Source organism: Tamandua tetradactyla, chromosome 6 (assembly GCF_023851605.1).
Source record: "Tamandua tetradactyla isolate mTamTet1 chromosome 6, mTamTet1.pri, whole genome shotgun sequence".
In the NCBI taxonomy this organism is placed as follows: Eukaryota; Metazoa; Chordata; class Mammalia; order Pilosa; family Myrmecophagidae; genus Tamandua; species Tamandua tetradactyla.
In genome coordinates, this window is record NC_135332.1 from 106,595,408 (window position 1) to 106,621,822 (window position 26,415).

Here is a 26,415-nt window from a genome sequence, read left to right on the forward strand (position 1 = left end):
GAGTTTGGGATTATAGCCCAAAGAATAAAATGAGAAACCATCAATCAATATGAATATAAATAAATTCTTTATACAGGAATTTCAAATATTGTATGTAGGTGTTTCCCTGTCCCAAGAGTTCCCCTTGCATGTGGTCTGGATTTAAGGACTCATCCCCCAAGAAAAGAGGGTAGGAAGGGAAAAACAGTAACTTTATAATGGAAAAATCTGGTAGACAGTACCTTAAAGTGATCAGGTAACATTACTAGTGTTAAGTCATGTAGGTAACATGTACCTTCTGACATGTGATGAGAAGAACACTCCACCCAGTGATATTCTCACCCAAAATTCAGAACCCCAGTTTAGTTATGCGAAAGCATCAGACAAACCCAAATTTCTTAAAAATATCTATCCAGTACTGTTTAAAAGTATCAAAGTCATGAAAGAAAAGGAAAGAACAAGAAATTGTCACAGACTGGAAGAGTCTAAGGAGACATGATGGCAAAGTATAGATTTCTTAGGCTGTACTGGATCCTGGAACAGAAAAAAAAAACAGTGGAAAAATTGGGGAAATCTGAATAAACTAAATCTTTAGTTTAGTTACTACAGAGATATTGTACTGACAATGTTGGATTTTACTTGAACCCTGCATTCTTGGAAAGCAGTGTAGGTTGAGATGATTACCACCCTTGTTTACTGACCAAGACCTTAACTTCTCCTTAGCTTGACTCAATTAAAGACAGGCTTCTCCTTGAATCTAGGCCCCTCAGCTCCCTCACCTTGGCCCTTAAGAGAATGCAGACAGAACATGTTCCACCTGGCCTGACAATACAATTTAGGAGATAATGTCCTGTAATGGCATACCCCATTGCTTGACCTCCCCACTCCCCCCACTGTGGTACTTTCCATTAGTTCACCCCAGTCCTTAAAACTCTCCTTGTTGCCAAAAACTGCAGGTGTGCTGCCTGATGTGCAATGAAATCAATACAGTGACACTGGTGTTTCAGACACAGAAAAGGCTTTATTTTCTGGCCACCAAAAAAGGAATCAGGAGTAAGAAAAAGAAAAATCTCAAATGCAGTCAAACAAGGGGAGGTGGAGTTACCATTACAATAACAAGTAATTAAATTAAACAGTCATTACAATAACAATTATAAACCAATCTGTGGTTATATCCTACCTTCTACTTCAGGGGAGTTGAGTACTCCAACCCTACCACAGCCCCACTCCCCTACTGCCATAAACTTCTGGTTTCCCCTCTATCCTTAGCCTTCTGTTCTCTCTTTCCTATTACATATAACTTTGAATAAAGTTATCCTTGCCTGATTAGCACAATCTGGTACAATTTCTTCTATCATAGTACTAATGTCAATTTCTTAGTTTTGATAAATGTACCATAGCTTTATAAGTTGCTATCATTAGGGGAAGATGAGTGAAGGTGATACAGGCCCTCTCTGTTCAATCTTCCCAACACTCCTGTAAACCTTTTCTGTTTCAAACTGGTTTTTAACCTTTTTTTTTTTTTATTCAGTTACAAGTAGTTTTACCTTGATAAAAGAAAAACTTCTTGAATTCACAGGAAGATGGCTGATTCAGGGGTTGCAGGGCACACTTCTTTCCCAGATAAACAGTGAGGGGACAGGAAGAAACTGTTCGCAACAGTGGTTCTAGGGCTCTGGAGATCAGGGGAGTGCTGTGCAGCAGCTAGGAAAGTGTGGAACAAAGAGAGAAACTACAGTGACAGACTATAACTCCCTCAGCCCGGGATCCAGGCGCCCATATCCTTCTCCTGGGGAAAATGGCTGTGGAAATCCACTTTCCCAAGTACAGACTGGGTCACAGTTCAGCATCATTCCAACTTTTGGCAGGATGGAACAGTGGGTCCCATGATTTCAACCCACTGGCCAGGGATCTGGCAGAGAGCACACAGACAGCTTGCTTTCTGAGGACTGAGGGGAGAAGGCTGCTGAAGAATGTCATCTTCTGGGCAGGCCAGGAAAGTGCATCCTTGGGAAGTGGAATTAAAGACTTTTTGCCATTTTACCTGACCCTTTCCCCTAAGGCACTGTTGAAGGGGTGTGTGCCTCCTTAGTGGGTCCCTGGCCCTGCGATGGTTGGGTAATACTAAGTTTCAAAGAAGAGCATTAACACAAAGCCAATCAACAACAAAACCCTAGACAAGAGAGAGAATCTGACCTTCATAGTAACTCATCAAGATAATTCATGACACATATCAACAAAAAATTACAAACCGTTTTAACAAACAGGAAGATATGGCCCAGCCAAAGAAGCAAATTAAAAAGCTGGAGGAGATTCAAAATTTGGAACAACTAATCAAAGACATTCAAATAAATTTCCTAAACAAATTCAATGTTTTGGTTTGCTAAAACTGCCAAAATGCAATACACCAGAAATAAACCAGCTTTTAGTGATGGGGATTTATTAACTTACAAATTTAAAATTCTAAGGCTGTGAAAATGTCCAAATTAAGGCATCAAGAAAAAGATACCTTCTTTATAGAAAAGGCTGCTGGCATCAGGAGTTCCTCTGTCATATAGGAAGGTACATGGCTGGCATCTGCTAGTCCTTCACTCCTGGGTTTCACTGCTTTCAGCTCCTTGTTCCAGTGGCCTCCTCTCTGAGCTTCCGTGGGTCTTCTCTTAGAATTTTAAGGGCTTTTCTCTCTAAGCTCCCTCTGGATGCTTCTCTCTCAAAGCTCTCTGTTTTTTTCTATCTTTTATCCTTACACAAAGGACTCTAGTAAAGGATCAAGACCCACCTTGAATTCAGTGGGCCACATCTCAATTGAAACCTAATCAAAAGGTTCTTTCTGCCTGTAACAGGTCTGCACCCAGGAACGGATTAAAAGAATATGGCGTTTTCTGGGTTATCTAACAGCTTCAAACAAGCACATTCAACAAGATGGACAAAAAGATAAAAGATATTAAGAAGATATTGGGTGAGCATAAAAGAATTTTTTAATGCAATTTTATTGAGATATATTCACACATCATATACTCCAACCAAAGTATACAATCAGTGGCTCACAGTATCATCATATAGTTGTGCATTCATCACCACAATCAATTTTACAACATTTCCATTACTCCAGAAATAAAAAATAAAAATAGAAAAGAAAACCCAAAACATCCCATACTTCTTACCCCCTCCCAATATTATTAGTTTTCTTGTCTTTATTACTCAGCTCTGATTATTTAAACGCAATAGTTTTTCCTCTCTTATCCTCCCTCCCCACTGCCACTTCTTTGGGACACCACTTCTCACATCACACTTGCATTGATGTAATGATTTTTATTGGATTCTGTGCTGGTTTGAAAGGATGTACGTCCCCTAGAAAAACCATGTTTTAATCAAAATTACATTTTGTAAAGGCCAAATAATCCCTATTCAGTTCTGTATGCTTGAATCTGTAATTAGATCATCTCCCTGGAGATATGATTTAATCAAGAGTGGTTGTTAGGCTGGATTACGTGACAACATGTCTCCACCCATTCAGGTGGGTCTTGATTAGTTTCTGAAGTCCTATAAAAGAGGAAACATTTTGGAGATGAGAGCGATTCAGAGAGTAGAGCAGAATGACACAGCCATGAGAAGCAGAGTCCATCAGCCAGCAACCTTTGGAGATGGAGAAGGAAAATACCTCTCGGGAGCTTCTTGAAACAGGAAGCCAGGAGAAGAAGCTAGCAGATGATGCCGTGTTCACCATGTGCCTTTCCAGATGAGAGAGAAACTGTGACTGTATTCACCATGTGCCTTCTCACTTGAGAGAGAAACTCTGAACTTCATAGGCCTTCTTGAACCAAGGTATTTCCTTGGATGCCTTTGATTAGACATTTCTATAGACTTGTTTCAATAGGGACATTTTCTCGGCTTCAGAACTGTAAACTAGCAACTTAATAAATTCCCCTTTTTATATTTAATAATATAAAAATTAATAACAATTTTATATAATTCTTTTTCTGGTATATTGCATTCCGGCAGCTAGCAAACTAGAACAGATTCTTTTTTTTTTTTCCTTAATATTTTTATTGACAATAAAACATAAACACAAACATTCTTAACATATGAACAAACATTCCATTCTTGAAATATAACCAATGACTCACAATAACATACATAGTTGTATATTCATCACCATGATCATTTCTTAGAGCATTTGCATCACTCCACAAAAAGAAATAAAAAGAAAAAACTTACACATACCATACCCCTTACCGCTCCCTCATTGACCACTAGTATTTCCATCCACCCAATATATTTTAACCTTTGTTCCCCCTATTTTTTTTCTATACCCCTTACCACTCCCTTTCACTGATCACTAGTATTTCAATCTACTCAATTTATTTTAGCATTTGTTTCCCTTATTATTTATTTTTATTCCATGTTTTATTCATCTGTCCATAAGGTAGATAAAAGGCACAACAGACACAAGGTTTTCACAATCACAGTTACTCTATGAAAGCTATATCATTATACAATCATCTTCAAGAAACATGGCTACTGGAATACAGCTCTACAGTTTCAGGCACTTCCCTTTAGCCTCTGTAATAACACCTTAAACTAAAAAAGGGATATCTATATGATGCGTAAGAATAACCTCCAAGATAACCTCTCAACTCTGAAATCCCTCAGCCACTAACACTTTATTTTGTCTCACTTCTCTCTTCCCCCTTTTGGTCGAGAAGGTTTTCTCAATCCCTTTATGTTAAGTCCCAGCTCATTCTAGGATTTCTGTTCCATATTGCCAGGGAGGTTTACACCCCTAGGAGTCATGTCCACGTAGAAAGGGGGAGGGCAGTGAGTTTGGCCGTGTTGGCTGAGAGAGAGATAGGCCACATCTGAGAAACAAAAGAAGTTCTCTGGGGGTGACTCTTGGGTCTAATTTTAAGTAGGCTTAGCCTATCCTTTGCAGGAATAAGTTTCACGGGAACAAACCCCAAGATTGAGGACCTGGCCTATTGATTTTGTTGTCCCCACTGCTTGCAAGAATATCAGGAATTCTCAAAATGGGGAAGCTGAATTTTCTCCCTTGCCATTCCCCCAAGGCAACTTTGCAAATACTTCTTTATTCACTGTTCAAATCACTCTGGGATTTATCAGGGCATCACACTGGACAAACCTACTAAATCTCATGCCCTATTCAAGGTTCCATGTACTTATGGTGTTCAATTAACCTGTTCATATAAGTTATATCAGGAAATGCACTAGTCAAAATATAAATTTTGTACCAAATAAACATTTTTTTTGCTTTAGTCTCACACAGAAGTTGAAGTTTTAAAATATGAATGACCATCTGTTTTCAATACCCTGCAATACTGACATTCCTTTGTTGTTCCTCATGCAAAAACATTTTTTAACTTGTACATTTAGTCACTATCACTGGACACTCTAGGCATTCCTAGATTACACCATCTCAGTCTTTATCACCTAATTTTCCTTCTGGTTTCATATGCATCCCAGCCCTCCTCCCTCTAACCTTCTCACAGTCAGCTTCATTCAATGTACTTACATTATTGTGCTACAATCAGGTAGTACTGTGCCAGCCATTCCTGGAGTTTTATAATCAGTCCCATTGCACAATCTGTATCCCTTCAGCTGGAATTATCCAATATATAATCTATTTCTATCTCCTGATGACCTCTGTTCTTAACTGAAATTCTCCAAGTTCATTCATTAATGTTTTCATATCGGTGAGACCATACAGTATTTGTCCTTTTGTTTTTGGCTAATCTCATTCAGCATAACGTGCTCAAGGTCCATCCACGTTACATGCTTCATGACAATAAAAGAATTTGAAAGATTTTTTTTTAGTTTGAAAGGTGCTGAAATGTATTATGCCAGAACTAGAATGGCTTTTAATAAGTTACAAGTTCACATTTCTAAGGAAGCAAAAGTGTCCAAATTAAGGCACCACAAGAGGTTACCTTTATTCAAGAAAGGGCAATGGGTCAGGAACACCTCTGTCAGCTGGTAGTCACATGGCTGGTATCTACTGGTCACCTTGCTCCTGGGATCCATTGCTTTCAGTCTCTGTTTCCTATAAGGGTTCCTCACTTTACTTCTCCAGGGTTGGCTTTCATCTCTTGGCTTCCCTTGGGTCTCTCCAGGTTCTAGCTTGCTTAACATCTCATGGCAATGTCTGCTGGGCTCCAAGCATCTCCAAACATTCATGTCTTTGTTCTCCAAGTGTTGGCACCTGTATCAGCTCTGCTCTGAAGTTTCTGTCAGCTCTGCTGTTTCTGAGGCTTCTCATTTTTGACTCTCTCCAAGATGTTTCCTCTTTTAAAGGATTCCAGTAAGCTAATCCAGAACCACCTGGAATGCGTGGAGTCACATCTTCATCTAATCAAAGGTCACTCACAATTGGGCATGAGACACCTCTGTGGAGATAATCTAATCAAGTTTCCAACCTACAGTGCTGAATAGGAATTAAAAGAAATGGCTGCTCTAGCAAGATTGGATCAGGATTAAAACACAGCTTTTCCAGGGTACATAATACTTTCAAAAAAGCACACATGCAAAGAAAAAGAACAGATCTTATGGGAATGAAAGGCACAACAGTTAAAATTAAAAATGCACTTACAGATTACAACAGCAGATTTGAAGAAGGAGGATAAAGGATCAGTGAGCTAGAGGACAGAGCATCCAACATTGAACAGACAAAAGAACAGATGGAGTAAAGAATGGAAAAATTTGAGCAGGGTCTCAGGGAACTGACTGACAACATGGAGAGTACAAACATACGTGTCATGGGTGTCATAGAAGGGGATGAAAAGGGAAAGAGGGCAGAAATAATGTTTGATGAAATAATGGCCGAAAATTTTCCAACTCTTATGAAAGACATAGATATTCATGTATAAGTACAATGTACTCCAAACTCATTATATCTGAATAAGTCTACTCCAAAACACATATCAGAATATCAAATGCCAAAGACATCTGACAAAGAAAAATCCTGAAAACAGCAAGAGAAAAGCAATTTGTCACATATAAGGAATGCCTAGTAAGACTCAGCACTGATTTCTCATCAGGTCATGAAGGCAAGAAATATATCACAGTGCTATGACATATTAAGATACTGAAAGAGAAAAACTGCCATCCAAGAATACTCTATCCAGCAAAACTATCCTCCAGAAATAAGGGCGATTTTAAGACATTCACAGATAAACAGAAACTGAGAGTTTGTTAACAAGAGAACTACTATTCTAGTTTGCTAGCTGTCCAAATGTGATATACCAGAACTGGAATAGCTTTTGAAAAGGGGAATTTAATAAGTTATAAGTTTACAGTTCTAAGGCTGTGAAAATCTCCCAATTAAAGCAAGTCTATAAAAAATGTCCAAAATAAAGTACCACCAAGCGGTTACCTTCACTCAAGAAAGGCTGATGAAGTTCAGGGTTTCTCTCTCAACTGAAAAGGCACATAGTTAACATGGTGACACCCATTAGCTTTCTCTCCTCGTTTCTTGTTTCATGAAGCTCCCCCAGGGGTGTATTCCATTTTCATCTCCAAAGATCTCTGGCTGCATAGGGCTCTCATGGCTCTCTTGTGGCTCTAAAAACGGACTGTCCAAAATGCTTCTTCTTTTAATGGATTCCAGTGAACTAATTGAGACCTACCAGAAATCATCTCTGCGGAGATAATCTAATCAAACATCTCACCTATAGTGCTGAATAGGGATTAAAAGGGCTGCCTCCACAAAATGGATTAGGATTAAAACATGGCTTTTCTAGGGTACAGAAATCCTTTCAAACCAGCATACTCACCCTTCAAGAACACTAAAGAGTGATACAGGCTGAAAAGAAAAGACAGGAGAGAGAGGTTTGAAGGAGAGCATAGAAATGAAGATTATCAGTAAAGGTAACTACAAGGGTAAAAACAGAGACAAAAATAAGATATGACATATAAAAGCCAAAGGATAAAATGGTTGAAGTACTGCCATCACAGTAATAACACTGAATGTTAATGGAGTAAATGTCCCAATCCAAAGGCAAAGATTGAAAGAATGAATAAAAATATGTGAGCCATCTATACGCTGTCTACAAAGACTCACCTTACATTCAAGGATATAAATAGGTTGAAGTACAGATAAAATGCCTTCCTTCTGATTGCTTCAAGTTTTTTTTCAAATGCAATTTTACTGAGATATAGTCACATACCATATAATCATTCAAAGCATACAATCAGTGGTTCACAGTATCATCACATAATTATGCATTCATCACCACAATCAATTTTTTTATGACGGTGATGATAGCACAATATTGAGAATGTAATCAATACCACTTTATTGTATATATGAAAGCGGTTTAAATGGGAAGTTTTGTGTTGCATATGGGTTACACAACAAAAATTAGAAAGAAAACTAAAATAACAAGAGTGCAGACTGAGAGTCAGACCAAAAACAATTTTGAACATTTTCATTACTCCAAAAAAATAAAAATAAGAATAAAAACAAAACAATAAAAAATAAAAAAAGAACTCCTGGAACATCCCATATCCCTTATCCCCCCTTTACTTATTAAATTTTCTTTGTCTTTATTTTCTTACTCATCTGTTCATATACTGGATAAAGGGAGTGTCAGTGACAAGGTTGTTGTAATCACACGGTCACACCATAAAAGCTATATATAATTACACAATTATCTACAAGAATCAAGGCTGCTGGAATATAGTTAAACAGTTTCAAGTATTTCCTTCTAATTTTTCTAAATACACTAAAAACTAAAAAGGGATATCTATATAACGCATAAGAATAACCTCCAGAATAACCGCTCCACTCTGCTTGAAATCTTTTAGCCACTGAAACTTTATTTTGTTTTATTTCTCTTCTCCCTTTTGGTCAAGAAGGCTTTCTCTGCCATGATGCCAGGTCCAGGCTCATCCCCAGGAGTCATGTCCCATGTAAAGGGGAGGGCAGTGAGTTCACCTGCAGAGCTGGCTTAGAGAGAGAAGCCACATGTAAACAACAAAAGAGGTTCTCTGGAGGTGACTCTTAGGCATAATTATAAGTAGGCTTAGCTTCTCCTTTGCATGAGTAAATTTCATAAGGGCAAGCCCCAAGATTGAGAGCTTGGCTTATTAAATTGCTAGCCCCCGATGCTTGTGAGATATCAGGAATTCCCCAGGTAGAGAAGTTTAATATTTCCACATTTTCCCCAGACCCTCAGGGAGAATCTAAATACATTTTTTTTTAAATTCATAAAACAACGTACACACACATACATTCTTAACATACAAACATTCCATATATGGTATACAATCAATGGCTCACAATGTCATCACATAGTTGTATATTCATCACCAGGATCATTTTGTAGAACATTTGCATGGCTCCAGAAAAAATAAAAAGAAAAAAGAAAAAACTCATACATACCATACCCCTTACCCCTCCCTCTCAATTGACCACTAGTATTTCCATTTACCCATTATATCTTAACCTTTGTTCCCCTATTATTTGTTCAATTTTTTATTCATCTTTTTTACTTATCTATCCACACAGTAGATAAGGGGAACATCAGAGACAAGGTTTTCACAATCACACAGTCACACTGTAATCATTACATCGTTATACAATCATCTTCAAGAAACAAGGCTACTGGAGAACAACAGCTCTAGAGTTTCAGGTACTTCACTTTAGCCACACAAATACACCATAAACTGAAAAGGGATATCTATATAACGTGTAAGAATAACCTCCAGGATAACCTCTCGACTCTTTGAAATCCCTCAGTCACTGACTCTTTATTTTGTCTCATTTCTCTTTTCTCCCTTTTGGTCGAGAAGGTTTTCTCAATCCTTTGATGCTGAGTCCTAGCTCATTCTAGAATTTCTATCCCACGTTGCAAGGGAAGTTTACATCCCTGCAAGTAATGGGGGACGGCTTTTAAAAAGGGAAATTTACTAAGTTGCAAGTTTACAGTTCTAAGGTCATGAAAAGTGTCCAAATTAAAGCAAGGCTATAGAAATGCCCAATCTAAGGCATTCAGTGAAATACACCTTGGTTCAAGAAGGCCTATGAAATTCAGGGTTTCTTTCTCAGCTGGAAGGTCACAGGGCCAAGTCTGTTAGCTTTCTCTCCTGGCTTCTTGTTTCATGAAGCTCCCCTGAGGGGCGTTTTCCTTCTTCATTTCCAAAGGATTCTGGCTGTGCGGGTTCTTATGGTTCTCTAGTGGTTCTGAAGCTCTCTTCAAAATGTTTCCTCTTTTAAAGGATTCCAGTAAAATAATCAAGAAATTGGGTGAGTCACATACAGATTCACACACACACACACACACACACACTACTGAATAGGGTTTAAAAGAACAGCTGCCTCCACAAGACTGGATTAGGATTTAAATATGGCCTTTCTAGAGTACATAAATCCTTTCAAACCAGCACAGCTGGGAAAGCATGTGGCTGGCATCTGCTGGTCCTCTGGCTTCTGGTTTCAAAATAGCTTCCCTGGGGGTGTTTTTCTTTCGAAATCTCCAAAGGTCTCTATAAGTGTCAGTTCTATGGGAGGGGCTTTTTGATTAGGTTATTTCAGTTGAAGCATGGGTGGATCTTAATTCTTCTAGTGGAGCTCTTTGTAAGAAGCTGAGAGTGGAGTTCTTTGTAAGAAGCTGAGAGAGGAGTCAGACAGAATCTAAGAGGCACAGAAGCAAAGAGAACGCACAGAAGTTCAGAAAGAAAGCCAGAAATGGAATAGCCAGAAGCTGAAAGTTATGAAACCCAGAACAACAGGGAAAGACCAGGAGACACCATCATGTGCTCCTGGTGACAGTGGAGTTCTGGATTATCAGCAGCCCTTCCTTAGGAGGTATTATCCTACCGATGCCTTAATTTTGGACATTTTCACAGACTCAGAAGTGTAAATGTGTAAGCCTACTTTTAAAAGCCAGCCCATTTCTGGTTTACTGCATTTTGGCACCTATTGTGAACTGCATCAGGGGGTCTTACAAAGCGGGGAGTAGATATACATTTGATTAGTATGGGATGCTTGCTGTTCTGAAAGCAAACTCTACTGGAAGGAAATTAGTTTTATCATTGGATGTTGCTTGGCAGCAACCCTTTAAGATGTCTCCTATTCTCTTGAAAAACTCTTGCAGGTCAATTGTTTTTGTCTTCTGGAAAAACCCTTTCCGCAAAAGGGGTTTCTCCTAGCAATGCCTAATGCAGACGGCCATTTTATTTTACTTAACCACTGTAGGCATGATATTTAATTATACCTTCTTTACAAAAATGCATCAATCAGTCCTTGCGTTGAATTTTCCATCTTTGGTTCTCTTAACATGTTATTTCAGTACCAAAAAAAAAAGCCTTGCAAATTTTGGCTTTAAATACCAGCAAACTCAAAGATAACACAAATGCTACAAGGTGGCCAAGTGAATCTGTTAAGATACTATGCAGTTTACGACTAACTAGTTGTCTCTCACCATGCATTCCCCCATGCTTTGCTGTAGTGGTAAACCCCCAGATTTTAGCTGAGCATAAAGGTATTCAGAATATATTTTTTAGTTTACCTTCAACTAGATCTTTTCAGAAGATGATGTTCTAGCTAATAGGAGGCAGGCGGAAATGGGGAATGCAACTTCTACGAAATGCTATAAAAAGGAAGAGAAATATATCTTTTTATGTTTTATTTTCTGTTGATGGGAATGTGATTATGAGCCATTGGTGGAAGAGTCCTGATGAGGATGGTGGAGAAGTAAACTAGAAGCTAGATACCTGATACTGTGGCAGCCCAAGCCCGGGAGTGACTATACCTAGAGTTCTTTCATGTGAGAGAAAAATAAACTTATATTTTTAGTTTGTTATTTGGACATGATATCACTTGCAGCAGATCCTAATGCAAACTGATACAAAGAGTCATGTACAAGTGGTGCACCAATGCCTTCAATTGCCTAGAGTGGAATTCAATGCATAAAGGGACTCAGAGAATTGACAGGTAGATGGGAACTGAAATCCACACTGCAGACTTTCTTCAAAGCATTGTAGTGTTGAGGCTGAGATATTAGACCTTGTAGAAGAGAGCAATTTTGCCTAGCTCTAGACTCTAAAGCAGCAGTTTCCCATAGTGTCTCTGCATATCTAGTAGCATTGGGGATGATTTTAGGTAGTTCCCAGGTACACTCTAAAAATGTTAACTTTTAATTAAAAGTGTTTATATTGGATCATAGCAATCCGGTCTCCAAGTTCAGACCTCATTACTGGGAAGAAGAGCCATTAAGGAGGAAGGTATTTGTCAAAGCACAGCTTATCAGAAAATGTCATCAAGCAATACTAAAACAGTGGCCAGAATACATGCTCTGGAGCCAGTTGCCTGTATTCAAATTCTGGTTCTCACAGTGACTGTGTTATTTTGGGCAATTTTTCTTTGGCCTGTGAGTCAGTTTTTATGCAAAAACATCAGTTTTTATGATCCCTTAACACACAAGAAGGCAGTGAGGATCTAAATATTTACTACAGTGTGTGGCATATAATGAGCACTCAATAACTATGAGTCTGGGAGTCATCTAGTAAAGGAACTGGGAACTAGCTGTATATAGCCACAATTGGTTGAAAGCTTAGGAACTAGCTGTGTCTAGACACAGTTGGTTGAAAGCTTACTCTATGCCAGAAATTATACATATATGACCTTTTACGACCTTATTTTATTCATGAGGAAATTGAAGCTTAGAAAGGTAAGCGATTTTCCCAAGGTTGTACAACTAATTCTAGTCCTAGAAAGAATTCAAACTCAGATTGGTTGCATTCCAAAGTCATGCTTTTAACTAAGATAATTAAGGAACAAAGATAAGGCCTGCAACATTTCATAAACTTCCTCTTGCACGTTATCTCTCTGTTTCCCCACTCATGGCAGGTAACAGCTAACTCATCTAAAAAGTCAATATAGGGGTGGAGGACAGGGAAACTGGAGATATTGAGGGCAACAAATGGGAGGATGAGGGGTAGTCTTGGGAAATGGCAAATGTCCTCAGCAAAAAGATCAGGCTGAGTCCCTGGGACCTGCCGCAAAGAACAGGAGAGATGGGAAGCTGTTTAGACCAGAAAAATGCCTCATGGGGATTTACATTTAACAGTGTCCCTTCAAGAAAGTTTCAGCTCTACTAGTCTGTGCTCCTAAAAATATTGTTGGATTGTAAACCATAAAGTTCATCCTATAATGTAGCAACTTTGTACTTTCTAAATTATTAATCTGATGGCTTCGAGGCATAGAAAGGACTTGGTTAGTAATCTTCTTAATTGGGGTCCAAAACATTACACTTGTAAGGCCAAGAATCTTTACTTTCATTGCAAAGTCGTTTTATTCCAACGAAAATTTCAGTATGTTGCAAATTGGCTACTTTCGATTTTGCAGATTTGTGAAAAAGTAACTTCACTAGTTTCTACTGAAACTCTAACCTCTTACCTCTTTTAAGATCGAAAAACCGCCTCGTAGGTCCTGTATATATCCTCCCCAAGGCAACTTTATCCACTCATAAAAATCAACCGAACAAAACCAACGGCTTGAGGGGAGGTAAACAAAGTCAAAACACACGTTTCACGAATTGGGTAGCAGTTTGGTCACGGAGATAACGGTGGAATTGCGAGTTATCCCTATCATGGCCACCGGACGTGGTGAAAACGAATCCTAGCCGACGCACTTATTTTATTTTACAAGTGTCAATGTACAAAGCTCTCACTCAGCCACTTTCGCTGCTCGCGTAAACTCTTGGGGACGCTTGTCAACTCTGTCTTGAGGGCAGATGACTCACCAAGGCTAACGGCGCGATTTAGGACGGCCTCGGGCGATTCGAGCCGAGGTTCCCGCTAGCCGGGGGGCGTCCTCCCGGCCTCCTTCCATCCCGCGGGCCCCCGCGCCTTCGGCCCCGGTTCCAACTTCTCCAGCAGCTGCTCCCACACGACCAGGCAGTCCCCTGCCCAGAGTGCAAAGAAGTCCGGCTCTGGCCCGGTTTCTTACTGCCGCCAACCTGCACCTTCCGCCTCGGAGAGGTAACCTCCCTCGCGCAGACGATAGGAATCCCACTAAGCGCCACTGTAAATTCGCGCATGCGCCCGGAGCCGGACGTGCAGTCCCGTCTCCGGTGACGTGGCGTGGCGAGGGCGGAGCCAAGGTCGGCGGCGGGAGGGCGGGGGAGTAAGAGCGAGGTGAGCGCGGACGTCAGAGTGGAGAGCGGAAGGTCAGGGAGGCTCGGAGCGGAAGTGAGACTAGGGAGTCTGTCCGCCATTGTGGATCCGAGAAGCGGAGAGCGAGGGGGGAAGAGGAGAGTGCAAGTGGAATAGACGGGCCCCTTCTGCCGACTAACGAGTGCGAGTCCCTCTTTTTTGGTTTCTCAGCGAGCGGCGGCAGCGCGGCGGCTGGAACAATCACTCGGCTGAGGGCGGCAGCCAACTGCTGTGAGTGCACGGGGAGAGGCCCAGAGGCGGCAGCGGCGGCGGCGGCGGCGGCGGCGGCAGCAGCAGCTCTCGGGTTGCGGTGAAGAATGTCAGCCACTAGCGTGGATCAGGTGAGGGAGCAGAGGCCCCCAGGCTCTGCGAAGGCCCGAGCCCGGGAGCTCCACCCTCGCGTGAGGCTTCGGCTCCTCCCCGCCGCCGCTGCTGCCGGCCCCATAACGGTGCTATGGGCGCAAGTTGCTGCGGTGCTGCCGCCTGGCCGGGGCGTGCGTCCTGGCTCCGGGCCTGCGGCTAGGCGGGCGGGCGGAGTGCCGCCGTGGAGCGGAGGATTGCTCGTAGGGGCCTTAGAATGCATCCTGAGGGCGGAGGACGTGGGGATGAGACCAGGCGAGCTCCAGGAGATGGGCCCCGAGTGGTGGGTAGGAGGTTTAAAGCTGAGGGGTGGTTGAGAAACTGGTGGCTGTGGAGGATGTGGAGGATGTGGTGGGTTTTACTCCTACGCGGATTGTTTAAAATAACTTGTCTTTGGCAGTGTTTTTGATTAATACGCTTTCTTCCTTTTTTTTTTTATCTTTCTTTACCGTACCTTTGGACCTGATATACAGAGACCTAAAGGGCAAGGAAATAAAGGTGAGTTTGGATATTTTTCCTTATTTCCCAGTGTTGACTTGGTATTACTTTGAAATGTATGGTATTTTGTTTTGCTCCCTCCTTATTTCTAAAGTGTGGGGTTAAAGTAGAGAAACATCACGACAAAAGCAGCCAAGTATTATCGGAACTTCAGTAGTTCCTTACTCTGTAGCCACTTTTGTAGAAATCAAAGTGGTTCAAGAAACAATTTTCTTAGTTGCATTTCCATTAAGAATATATTTCTGTGAACGTCGTGATATTTGTTTAATTTTTTCCCTTTGTTTTATTATGTAACATATACCACAAAATTTCTACATATTTATGTAGAAAAGTGATGTTCTTAAAGAGGACATTTTGTTCGACATGTCTGTTTATACTGGAACATAAACCCTCATAGTATTCTATGTCACATATACAATAAAAATCGTTCCATTGTTAATCACTGATTCTATTGAAGTCAGTTGCAATGAGCCAACAGTATCCGAGAATCGAAGCTCAACAGGCCCTTCATCTGGCTATGTAATCCTGTTTGTGAGCTTTGACTCAATCTGGAATTTTAAAAAGGACTGGGAAGGAAATTATTTGTAAATTTTTCACCTGGATTATATGATTTACTCCTTGGTTTTAGTACCGTTGAGAGCAGTATTTTTAAGTGTGTATTTTCTAATTATTGATATGGACCGGTGCAGTCAGCTGATGGAAACATTAGGACATTAGTCATGTGACATTAATAAATATAGAACAATAGCTGCTTTCTTGGGACAGTGCCAATTAAATAACATTACAGTAAATTGTGTATTTATAACACCTCGTAATAGGATTTGAAATTTCATTAATTAGAATTATGCTATCTGTTTTTTTCTTTAAATTTCAGTAGTATAATTACTTAGAAAAGATCTACAGTCATCTTAGATATAAATTCATTGACTTTATTGGTGCTCTTTAAGTTCTTAGGGTTTTTATTTGCTATTGCAAGTTTGGTTACTTTGAAATTTATCAGAAAGTATATTCCCTTTTAGGAATTAGATTCTGTGTACATAGCTTAGTTCAAATTTTTGTGCTGTACAATTTAAGAATTTGTGCGTATCAAGATATATTGTGCTGTATTAGGTAACATAAATTTATTGTTTTATTTTGCTTAAGGATGTATTTTCTTGCAGTACATAAACATTTAGGTATTGTACTTTTTAGAATTTTAATTTTATTTTTAGAATTTTCTGTGTGGTAAGCATAAACCTAAGAATTTGCTGCTGATTTGTTTTAAATGAATTTAAAAAATTATTTTGTAAATTTAAAAAGAATGAATTCATTAACTTATTTTTTGCTGGTCTGTCTGTTAGGAAGTATGTAGGCTTGGAGATATGCGAAATCTATGGTCATTATTGCCTAGCATAAATTATTTTATCCTAGATCTGTGGGGAGGTGGCACTTTGCAAGGCTATTTGAAATGCTAAGTGTTTTGTGTTGCCTGCTTTAAGGTAAGTAAACAAGTTCCATAAAGTATTTAGTAACTTGTTAGACTACACACAATAGAGCATCTTCAACATTGTAAGCCAGTGGTGTATAATTATAAGTTTGATTTATGGCATGATCAATTCACTAAGTATGTCCCAGTGACATTTTTTATTAAAAAAACTATAAACTACATTACCTATAGACTATAAGTATATTTTGATTACATAAAATTTTAACCCATGATTAATACTCTAGTTAGGTGAATTTAGACACATACAGGAGGTGTTTATTAGGGCAGATCTCTATTCCAGTAAATTTTCTTTTATTCTCTTATTGTTCAGTTCATAATTTCATCCATGGATAGAATGATGGACTGAAATTTCCAGACTTGAGTTCTAACATTGCCTGTGGCTACTGAGTTGCCTAGTGAGCTTGAACATATTTCACCTTTTTATCAGAATTTTCCCTCTATCTGTTAAATAAAAGTAGTAATTCTAACCATAAACCCCATTGTATGTTGTAAGGGGTATTGTAAGTCCACTGTTCTTATAGCCATTATGTTTCCCAAATTTCTTTTCACCTCCCTCCCTCATCTGTTTTTAAGGTACAGTAATATAGTCCATTGCCAAAGTCTTGGCAGGAGGGGAAAACCATTGGGTTGGAAGTATGTAGTCATTTAAATTACTTTAAAATGATAAATTTACAAGTGCCCAGAGCCACATATATATTACTTTTATATTTATATTTCTGCAGGGAGAATTACAGGGAAAGAGAGCACCTCCTAAGTAAACTGATACAAGCGCTGTGAATATATATATTCACCATTGCACCACCCCAAGTGCTGTATATTTGAGAAAAATTACTGTCTTAGCAGTCTTGTTTTTCAAGCTAGTAAAGTCTGTCTACTTGTATGAAACAGAAAGCAAAATTATTTTTCTTAAACTATGGCCTCACTTACTAAGAACTTGAGTAGTAAATTTGAGTTCAGAACTTACCGAGTTTTATGAAAATGTATGTCCCTGAGAAGTTGGTGTCAGTTAAATGTATTAAAGCATAATCTTTTTCAGATGACTTAATGTAATTTTTTAGAGATACTGTGATTTCTTTTCTGAATTATTTTCACTTTGCAGTGATAGCCTAACACCTGGCTTTGTGTCTAATTTCCTGCTAAGGGTTTTTCTGTATATCCTTATTGACTTACATGCACTAAAGGAGCTATAATTTGAAAGAAATTCTCTATCAGTTTCTTTGTAAAGCAAAAATACTTTTGTGATGTAAATAATAATATCCTAGGTTTACTTGTTAATAAGTTTGAATTCTTTTTTAATTACAGTTGTCCCTATGTACCCTACAACTATTTTTATTATTCTTGGGAAAGTTGATACCAGAGGATAGAAGAAATCTAGAGATTATTATTTCTCTTGGTCCATAATTTAGTATTTACTATATAAATTTTATTTATTTATTAACAAGTAGAAAATTTATTTGCTGGAATAAAAATATGATAATCCTTTCCCTGAGGGTACCAATGATTGAAGTGTCAGATCCCATACTCCTTGTAGACTCAGGCTTTGCTGTCTGCTGTATCCTATCCCTTAACTTTATAAATGGCTGATATAAGGGAAATTTATCTTTTGCTGCTTCTTCTCCCATCCTCTTCCAGTATAGGGACATGTGCATCGTTTTATATAACTGCAATTTAAAACAATTAGCTTAAAAGTTGGGTATGTTTTACTGTTTCAGAAAATTAGTGGAAAGGCCTTGTATTTTGGCAATATTTTGTTGTACTCCCTCCCCAGCCCCCTCTCCAGAAATGATTTCAAAGCACTTAACTTTCATTTTAGGTTTTATTTTATTATTAATCCTCAAAACATTCCTATAAGGAGATAGAGGGTATATGGTATTGTCCCTGTTTTTATAGGTGGGAAAACATGATGCACAGATCTGTTGACTTTCCTAACTTGATGTAGTCAGGACCAGAGCAAAGAATCACCTGGCTCCTAAGGCCCATGTTCTATCTTGATTTGTCTCTGCTACATAGAGCAGAGGAAACAGGCGAAGGATCATGTAAGTCATCTGTTCTTTTTTCCCTGAAGAACTTTTAGATTATGGAACGGGCTTGAATTTCAATACTATTTAATGGCTTTCAGTCTCAAGGATATTAGCTTATCATTAAGTAATGTTCACCGACTAAATTCTTTAAGACAGTTGAATTTCTTAAAGGTATGCTTCTGTAACTCAAGGGCTAGCATTTTGTTCTAATTCTAATTTAATGCAAAGTGCTTGTCAGTATGCATAGAAAATGCTTTCAGTAAAATATTTCTTCCTTGGATTGACCTATTCCTTGAAAAATTAGGACATTTTTAGATATGTTTGTAATTAAAATGCATTTATTTGGTATATGAGTATTTTGAGTTCTCAGTCTCAGCCTTTTAGAGTTAGAAGAAAAAAGAACAAAAGGATACGTGAAAGGATGGCAGTACGATATATATTTAGATAAATTTTAAATAGGTTTTTTTTACCGCAGTAGCAGTATGCATTAGATTTCTGAGAATCTAATGAATATTGGAGATGGATAGTTGTAATTTTGAAATGGTTAGCTGTTTCAGATATAGACTAATACATACTATTGTAATAATCTGATAGATTTTTTGTGAGAGCTAATAGACCAAATATGCCTTTATTAAAGGAATGGTAAAGGAGAGCAGGTATGTCAGAATCCCTTGGACTAAAATGATCAGCACCAGCCTTATAATGGCACCAAAAATAACCTAAGGGTACCTCTTTGTTTTTAGTCTTAGTGATTTTAGTATTTAAACTTGTGTGACCATGTTAGCTTAACCCTGGCTCTGTTGCAGTTAATCAAGTACAGTAAAATGATCCCATTGGAGCCAGGATTAAGTTGACTTTCAGGTTGGTCGTGTGGCCTTTGAGAGGGGACAGTACGGTATCATGAGATCCACTTTGAGGACGTCACAGAGTTGCTTCTTAGTGTGATCAGTTCTTTGAGCAGCAACTACTTTCAATGGACAGCAGATAAATAATTATTTCAACATTTATTTGCTCTCATTGCCGCCATAAACTCATAAAAATAAATCTTAGGTCATGCTAACTCACTAGGAAAATTTGGGGATAATAAAAAATGTATGATACTATAGAGGAGCGTACAATTTAAACCCATCACCCCCAATCTTAATTACAGTGTGACAGTGTGTTTTAAGCAATAAATCTTCAGGTGTTGATTTTTTTTTGTTTCTAAAAGATTAGTTGACGTTCATCAGAAATACCTTTTTTTGTGTTTCCAGAGTAGCTTAGAATAGTACCAATACATCAAGTTTTAGCCTAGTAAAACCTCTCTGTTTATATTGTCTTAAAATCATTTTTAATTCTATTTGGATCTTATAATTTTTTTGTAGTAATTATGCCCAGCATTATTGGCACTGTCATTTAATCCTCAGATGAGATGAGTTAGGTACTATTAATAACTTCCTTGAACAGCTAAGTAAAGGGTTAGAGAGGCTAAGTCACTTAATGGACATCAAGCTCCTGAGTGGTGGACTTGGGATTCTAACCGAAAACTTCTTACTTTTGGAATTCTGCTCAAAAGCATCCTGAGATGCAGCATCCAGAGAATAACTTTATAGAATATTCATGCAAATGGCCTTTGAATAAATATGGCATTATTAATTATTCTGTCTCGTTTCCCTGTGTGTTGTAAGTAATCATGGTTTTATTTCATGTCTTAATTTTATTTGTATTTTAATGTGAAAGTCTTTGTAATTTTTGGCTTAAAAATTAAGGCTCATTTTATCTAGATTTTTTTCATAATTATATTCATTGTGATACTGTTTCAAGTAAATTTTAGCTACTTGAACTATAGGCATTTATTTTATTTTTGGAATTTCAGCTACCAAGAAAAAAAAAAGTCATTTCTTCTTTCTTGCCTTGCTTGGTCTAAGTAATACAGAGGCTTAAACAAAAGTAGGAAATATTCAGAAATCTCTGTGTCTATAGCACTGTATGAAGTAGTAGTTCAGATTTAAATATAACATTAGAGAACCCTTTCCAATATTTTCATGTAACTGTTGACATACTATGGTGTTGAAAGTTGATATGCATGTTTTTGGTAATGAAAAGTGTATATAAAGTTTTTGTTTATAGACTTTGGTTTATATATGATATGATTTAAAAGTTTTTGTGTAGACTGTATCCAAAATAAAGTTTGTACTTGAAAGGGTTCTTAAGTGAAAATATGAAAATAATCCAGGATAACTTTTTTTTTAGTTTGTTTGAAATATCTTGAAAACTTTGGTTTGTACTGTTGTTTTCAAAAAAGATTAATTACAGCACATCTAATTCAGACGTTATTTTTAGTTTCAGTACAAAATGGTTCGATTCATCAGAAAGATGCTGTAAATGATGATGATTTTGAGCCATACTTAAGTAGCCAGACAAATCAGGTAAGTCTTCTGACTATCCCATATTTCAAAAGATTAAACTCTTATTAGAATTAACTGATTTTTCAAATAGATATTTTACTTGATTGAGACTAACCTGTAACATGAGTTAATCTATCTAGTGTGTCTTTGTACTAATGACATAAACTACAGGTTTATGTCAAAAAATAAAAAAAAGCATTCTTCTTTAGAAATTATAGGTAACTGAAAACTAGACTCTGAAAAAAGAAATAGAAATTTGGAGGTGAACATTATTTGTATGTATTATGGTTAGATTTATTTTTCTGGAATGTTGAAATACTTTAATCTTTTAATGTCACTGCCATAACTTCATAGCTAAGGCAAATTACAAGTTTTAATTTCCCAGAAATTTGTGGGAGAAATGCCAGTTTGTGCCTGAAACTTTTGGTTAAATGTAGTGTTTTCTATTTTATAAGGCATTCCACTTTCAATTGTATTAAGAATTATTGAAAGTTTTAATATGACTTGGAACTTCAAGGAACGGAATTAAAGTCTTTATGTGCATTTTTGTTTCTTTATGATGGATGTGGGGAATTTTTATTAAATTGAGGAACTCTGTTTTTAAGGCTCTTGAGTTTGGATTTTTTTCTTACATAACCTTGTATACAGTGAATCTTTAAACATTGAAAAACAATGCTAATCTTTAATATCTATGTAGACTGTTTCTGTTAATAAAAATATCAGAAATTTTAAAAATAAATTTTCAGTGTTAATCAGTTTCTTTAGAGAGAATTTTCTGAAACTGCTTTTGTTTTGTTAAACAATGATCTAAGAAAATATTCTTAAAATTTTAGTCTCTAGATTTTTTAAAACTATAAAAGAATGTGGAACCAGATATTATTACAGAACATAACAGTATAATTGTAGAGAATATTTGAAGAAAAAGTAGTGTCTGATTTGTAAAATATTGGATAATTTTTAGGATTGTGAAGAGATACAGTTATGTAATCTACCTTTTGGTCATTTTTCCTTAATCATTGCCTCCTGTCTGCTGCTAATTTACATACCTAGGATACACTCGGAAGTAATGAATAAACAAAGACTAAAACTGTTGACACAATGTATAGAAGTCAGGCTACTCTTAAAATTAGAACATTGATTTGATACTTATCTAACTTTATGATCTCAATAACTTATTTACTTTTCTACTTAAAGTTGTGAGAAAATATATCACTGGGAAGTATGAGAAGTTCATTATTGTGTATTGTAAAGCAAGCTTTAAAAGATGTATACTTTTATTATATTCAGGCTGACCCATACAGTAGTCTCAGTTAACATCCCTTATGGCTTTGTTTTCCAACTTTTTTGAGGAATTTTGATATTGTGAGGAGTAGATTCCCCCCCCCCCCCCGAAAGGACTCCCTGATCATATAAGTCTGGAAAATTTATCTGGGTTAAACAATTGAACTGGTTTCTTTATTACTTGGTTTCAAAATCTCAATATTATAATATAAAGTGAATTTTTAAGAGGAGTATATAGCATGAAGCTCCTCTAATTTATTTGCTTGAACTCTGCATTCATGGAATTTTAGTGGGCTGTAAAATACAATTTGTGAATTGACTACCTGAAAGAATCGTCTTGTTTTTCTTGGGCTCAGGTATTTTATAATTATTTCTGCTTACCACAAGGCTTAGCAGACTTGTTTTTTGGCTTTCTGCATATTTCTGGGCTGCCTAGCTACCTTGCTGTGCTGCAGCCTTGCCCTGTTTTTTATTTTTTTTATCTGTTTTATGTATTACAACTCTGCATAAGATAGTGAGCCCAAATGATATTTTAAATTGTATCATTAAAAAATGCTTGTGTTGGGGCAGAAACATTTATAAAGTGTGTTAATGTGGTATTCATATATTTGAATCAACATTCATGTGATATTTAAACAGAAGATTTAAAGTTTGATTCCAGTTAGTCTATAGCCTACCTTTCTTTTCTTGCTAGTGCTGAAGTATACTGTGGTGTATTTTTTTGGTGAAATACGTCAAGTAATTATGTGCAGATTTATACTGTTTAAGTACTTTTTTAATTAAAAATTTTTTTTGAGCTACATATACAGTATGCCTTTAAAATTAAATCTCCCTCTGATTTTAAAATTATAAATAACAAAGATGAAAATGTTAAAGGGAAAGGTGTTTAATGTTTTCATTAGTGACTTAAATTGTTTTCTGTACTTCAGATTTGCTTTGCATCGAATGCAAGGATACTTAAAAAGTTTTTTGGTCTTTCTGCTTCTGTGGCAGAGTATTTCTCCTGTTGTATACTGTTTAGTTTCTTAGGGAGTAATTTTTTACAGTAGTTAAAGTAAATGTCAGTCCTTCAGGCCTTAAAATTAGGTTTCCTCTGTAGGTCTTCAGAATAATTTGAAGTTGATTGTAAAATTCAGATTTTAATTGTCACTGTTTTAGTTGCTGTGTAATTTGTACATATGTATTTGGAGAAAAAAATGGGAGACCTGAATGAAGCTCAGCTTGTCTTTGTATATATTATGGAGAAGTAAATTCCCAGTCACATTTATCAGAAAAGAGGTTTAAAGAAATGTTTAAAATACAGTAACTTTTTAAATTTTGTTATTTTCTGCCTCGGTTATCACTGTCCTTAGTTCAGGTTTTCATTATCTGCCTGTTGCAAAAATTTCCTATCCATTTTCTTCTTCAAACTCTTCTGATTGTGTCAATTGTCCTGTTAAATATTAACCACAGCTTCCTGTTGTGGATTCATTTACTATTTGGAGGTCGTTAAAATGACTCTGTCCTTACTCTACCCTCATCTTTTCCTCAGCTTCCCCCTCTAACTTATTCTGAGATATAGAAACTATAATTTTTTTTCTGAAAAATTTCTAAATATTTTCTTTCATGATCTAACTTATTTATAAATATGTTTTGTATATATGTAGTCATGTATGCTATTTCCTCCATGAACTCTTTTTCTGATTTCCCAGTTGTTTGTTCTTTCCTCTTTCATACTAATGTACTGCTTGTTTTGCTTTGTTTGTACTTGGATTACAGCACCTTTTACATTGGGATAATTATGTCTTCCCCACTAGACTGTGAAGTGCTTTTACAGTAGTTAAAGTAAATGTCAGTCCTTCAGGCCTTAAAAATAGGTTTCCTCTGTAGGTCGTCAGAATAATTTGAAGTTGATTGTAAAATTCAGATTTTAATTGGCACTGTTTTAGTTGCTGTGTAATTTGTACATATGTATTTGAAGAAAAAGTGGGAGACCTGAATGAAGCTCAGCTTGTCTTTGTATATATTATGAAGAAGTAAATTCCCAGTCATATTTTTCAGAAAAGAGGTTAAAGACCATGATCTTCCTCTTTTTGTCCAATACTAGCACTATTACTGGCATATAGAAAGCAATTATTATGTATTAAATGAATGAGTGGGTTCATTTATAACAGCATTAGGGGATAAATACTTAAGGTTGATGAAATATTCTGGTTGAGTATTACTAAAACACCTCTTTTTTCCTTAAGGCATCCTTATGGTTAGATATGTACAGGTGATACTTATCCAAAGTATGATATTTTTGAAAGATTAGAAGAAAAGACATATAAACATTTAAAGCTAATGAATATCACTGAACTTTTTGATGTTAATTCAGAAGTCAGTTCAGAAACTTGTAGTACCTTAGTTTTTTAATGGAAAACAGCTTTCATTTTTCTCTGTTCAGAAGTTCTATTATTGCTGAATAATGCCTTACCCTGTGGTATTGATCTTTAAAAATATTGTAGTGTTCTTGGAAATTTGATGGGTATTTATAAGGTAAAATTGTATATTGTTATAACTGAAAGATTGTTCGTTATAATTGAGTTGTATTAAAACAACTCAGATCAATAGTCATGACCTTTAGATTATGAATACTTTAGATTATGAATAGGTTTATCATATATTAGTGATCGATTTACACACACAAATGTATGTGTATATCATCTTTATGGCTACTAAGGTTCACTTAGTATTAGTTTCTCTTGAGTATTTTTTCTTTGAAAACTCACTGCTAATGACTTTTCGGCTTCCTTTAGGCTTTCCTTTGTAGTTGTATATACATCACTCAGTATTTCTAATGTTGATGCCACTAGAAATCAGTTTCCAAAACTGATGCCACTGTTGCTGTTGGAAGTAGAGAATACTAATATACCCTTTATACTAATGTTGTGAACATTTTAAAAATGTATTTTCAAATACAGTACGTGTTCAACTAAATTAGTTACTAGCAACACAGCCGTTCTCAGTTTTGAATGCAGTAAAATACAGTTAATATCAAATGTATTGAAAATTCATCTTGGGCTTCGTTTTCTTTAAACAGTAGTACGTCACAGAAGTATTTGTTTTGTTAAGTCCAAGTCCGCTGGAAGTACCCAGTAAAACAATGTCAGCTTTCTAGATTTTTAACTCAGATTTATTTAAAAAGCAACCTTTATTTGATTCTTTTACGTTAGTTTTAGTTCAGTTATATCAGAATCCTCTAACAAGAGAAAATATTAGTTTTCTCACAGTGGACACTTGTAACAGGTCACTGGTGGTTTATTACTAATAATAAAGCATCTCAGTTTTCAGTGATAAGCCTTTAAAAAAATAATTTAGAATGAACTCCAGATATTATCTGTGATGTTATCACATGTTTGGATTGATACATTTTCTTGAGTAGGAAAGCAGCTGCAGAATAGTCCCAAAAGAGTGTTAAACAGAAAAATGGGTTGAGAACTTTGCTTCAGGGAACTTAAAAAAAAAGTCCGCATAAATTAAGTGAATAATAAGCATATGCCTGTAAAATGATAATGACTTTTGCAAGGAAGTACTGGTTGTCCTGACTGGATATTAGCTAAAATTTTCGCTTTGCTTAAGTACAAGTTCTGAAGTTGTTAAGTTAGGCTTTAAGGTCATGTCTAATGTTTAGTTTTCTAAGGCTGCCAGAATTCAGTACACCAGAAATGAAATGGCTTTTGTAAAGGGGATTTATTTAGGTAAAATTTATTAATGTGAGAAGGCACATCGCAACCTCTGTTGAGCTTCTCTCCCGGCTTTTAAGTTCCAACAGCTTTCCTTGGGGGTGTCTTTCCTGCATCTCCAAATGTCTGCACTGGTTTTGTGCTTTGAACTGAGGTGTGCTGGGACTGCTGAAGGCATTCCCCCTAACGATCACACATGTAATCAGCCATAGATGAATTTCATATGCCGTTGCTGTAAGTCCACAGCAACAGAACAACTGGGCACCATTATCTGGCCAAGTTGACACCTGAATCTAACTATTACACCTGAATTGAAGATTGAAAATCTATTATCAGATACTTATTTGGAATAAGAAACGTACTTTCAAAGGAAATACTTAAAATAGTTTTTACATTGGCTAGTGTTCTAGTTTGTAAGCTGCAGATATACCAGAAATGGAATGGCTTTTTAAAAGGGGAATTAATTAAAGTCACAAGTTTACAGTTCTAAGGCTGTGAAAATGTCCGAATTAAGACACAGCTATGAA

At 36.8% G+C, this 26,415-nt stretch overlaps 2 protein-coding genes across 13 annotated transcripts in view; one reads left to right on the forward strand and one right to left on the reverse strand.

Moving 5' to 3' along the window:
• Positions 1 to 889: 889 nt before the first annotated feature.
• Positions 890 to 14,581, reverse strand: LOC143688673 (uncharacterized). The gene is made up of 2 exons (XM_077166879.1): positions 13,394 to 14,581; positions 890 to 1,683 (listed from the first exon to the last, which is right to left on the reverse strand). Exon 1 carries the CDS (start codon positions 14,211 to 14,213, stop codon positions 13,758 to 13,760), a length of 456 nt encoding a protein of 151 aa, XP_077022994.1. The 5' UTR covers positions 14,214 to 14,581; the 3' UTR covers positions 890 to 1,683; positions 13,394 to 13,757.
• YTHDF3 (YTH N6-methyladenosine RNA binding protein F3) overlaps positions 14,147 to 26,415 on the forward strand; it is a 46,927-nt gene continuing 34,658 nt past the window's right edge. The window contains exons 1-4 of one of the 12 annotated variants that reach the window (XM_077166869.1): positions 14,147 to 14,492; positions 14,985 to 15,009; positions 18,386 to 18,531; positions 20,839 to 20,924. In XM_077166869.1, coding sequence (XP_077022984.1) covers positions 18,474 to 18,531; positions 20,839 to 20,924 — 144 coding nt within the window. In that variant the 5' untranslated portion in view covers positions 14,147 to 14,492; positions 14,985 to 15,009; positions 18,386 to 18,473. The other 11 variants (XM_077166871.1, XM_077166872.1, XM_077166875.1 and 8 more) reach the window with 11 other exon arrangements.

What these genes read in the sequence shown, in the direction of transcription:
- LOC143688673 (XM_077166879.1), bottom strand. Translation starts at nt 14,213, where the DNA reads ATGGCGGACAGACTCCCTAGTCTCACTTCCGCTCCGAGCCTCCCTGAC.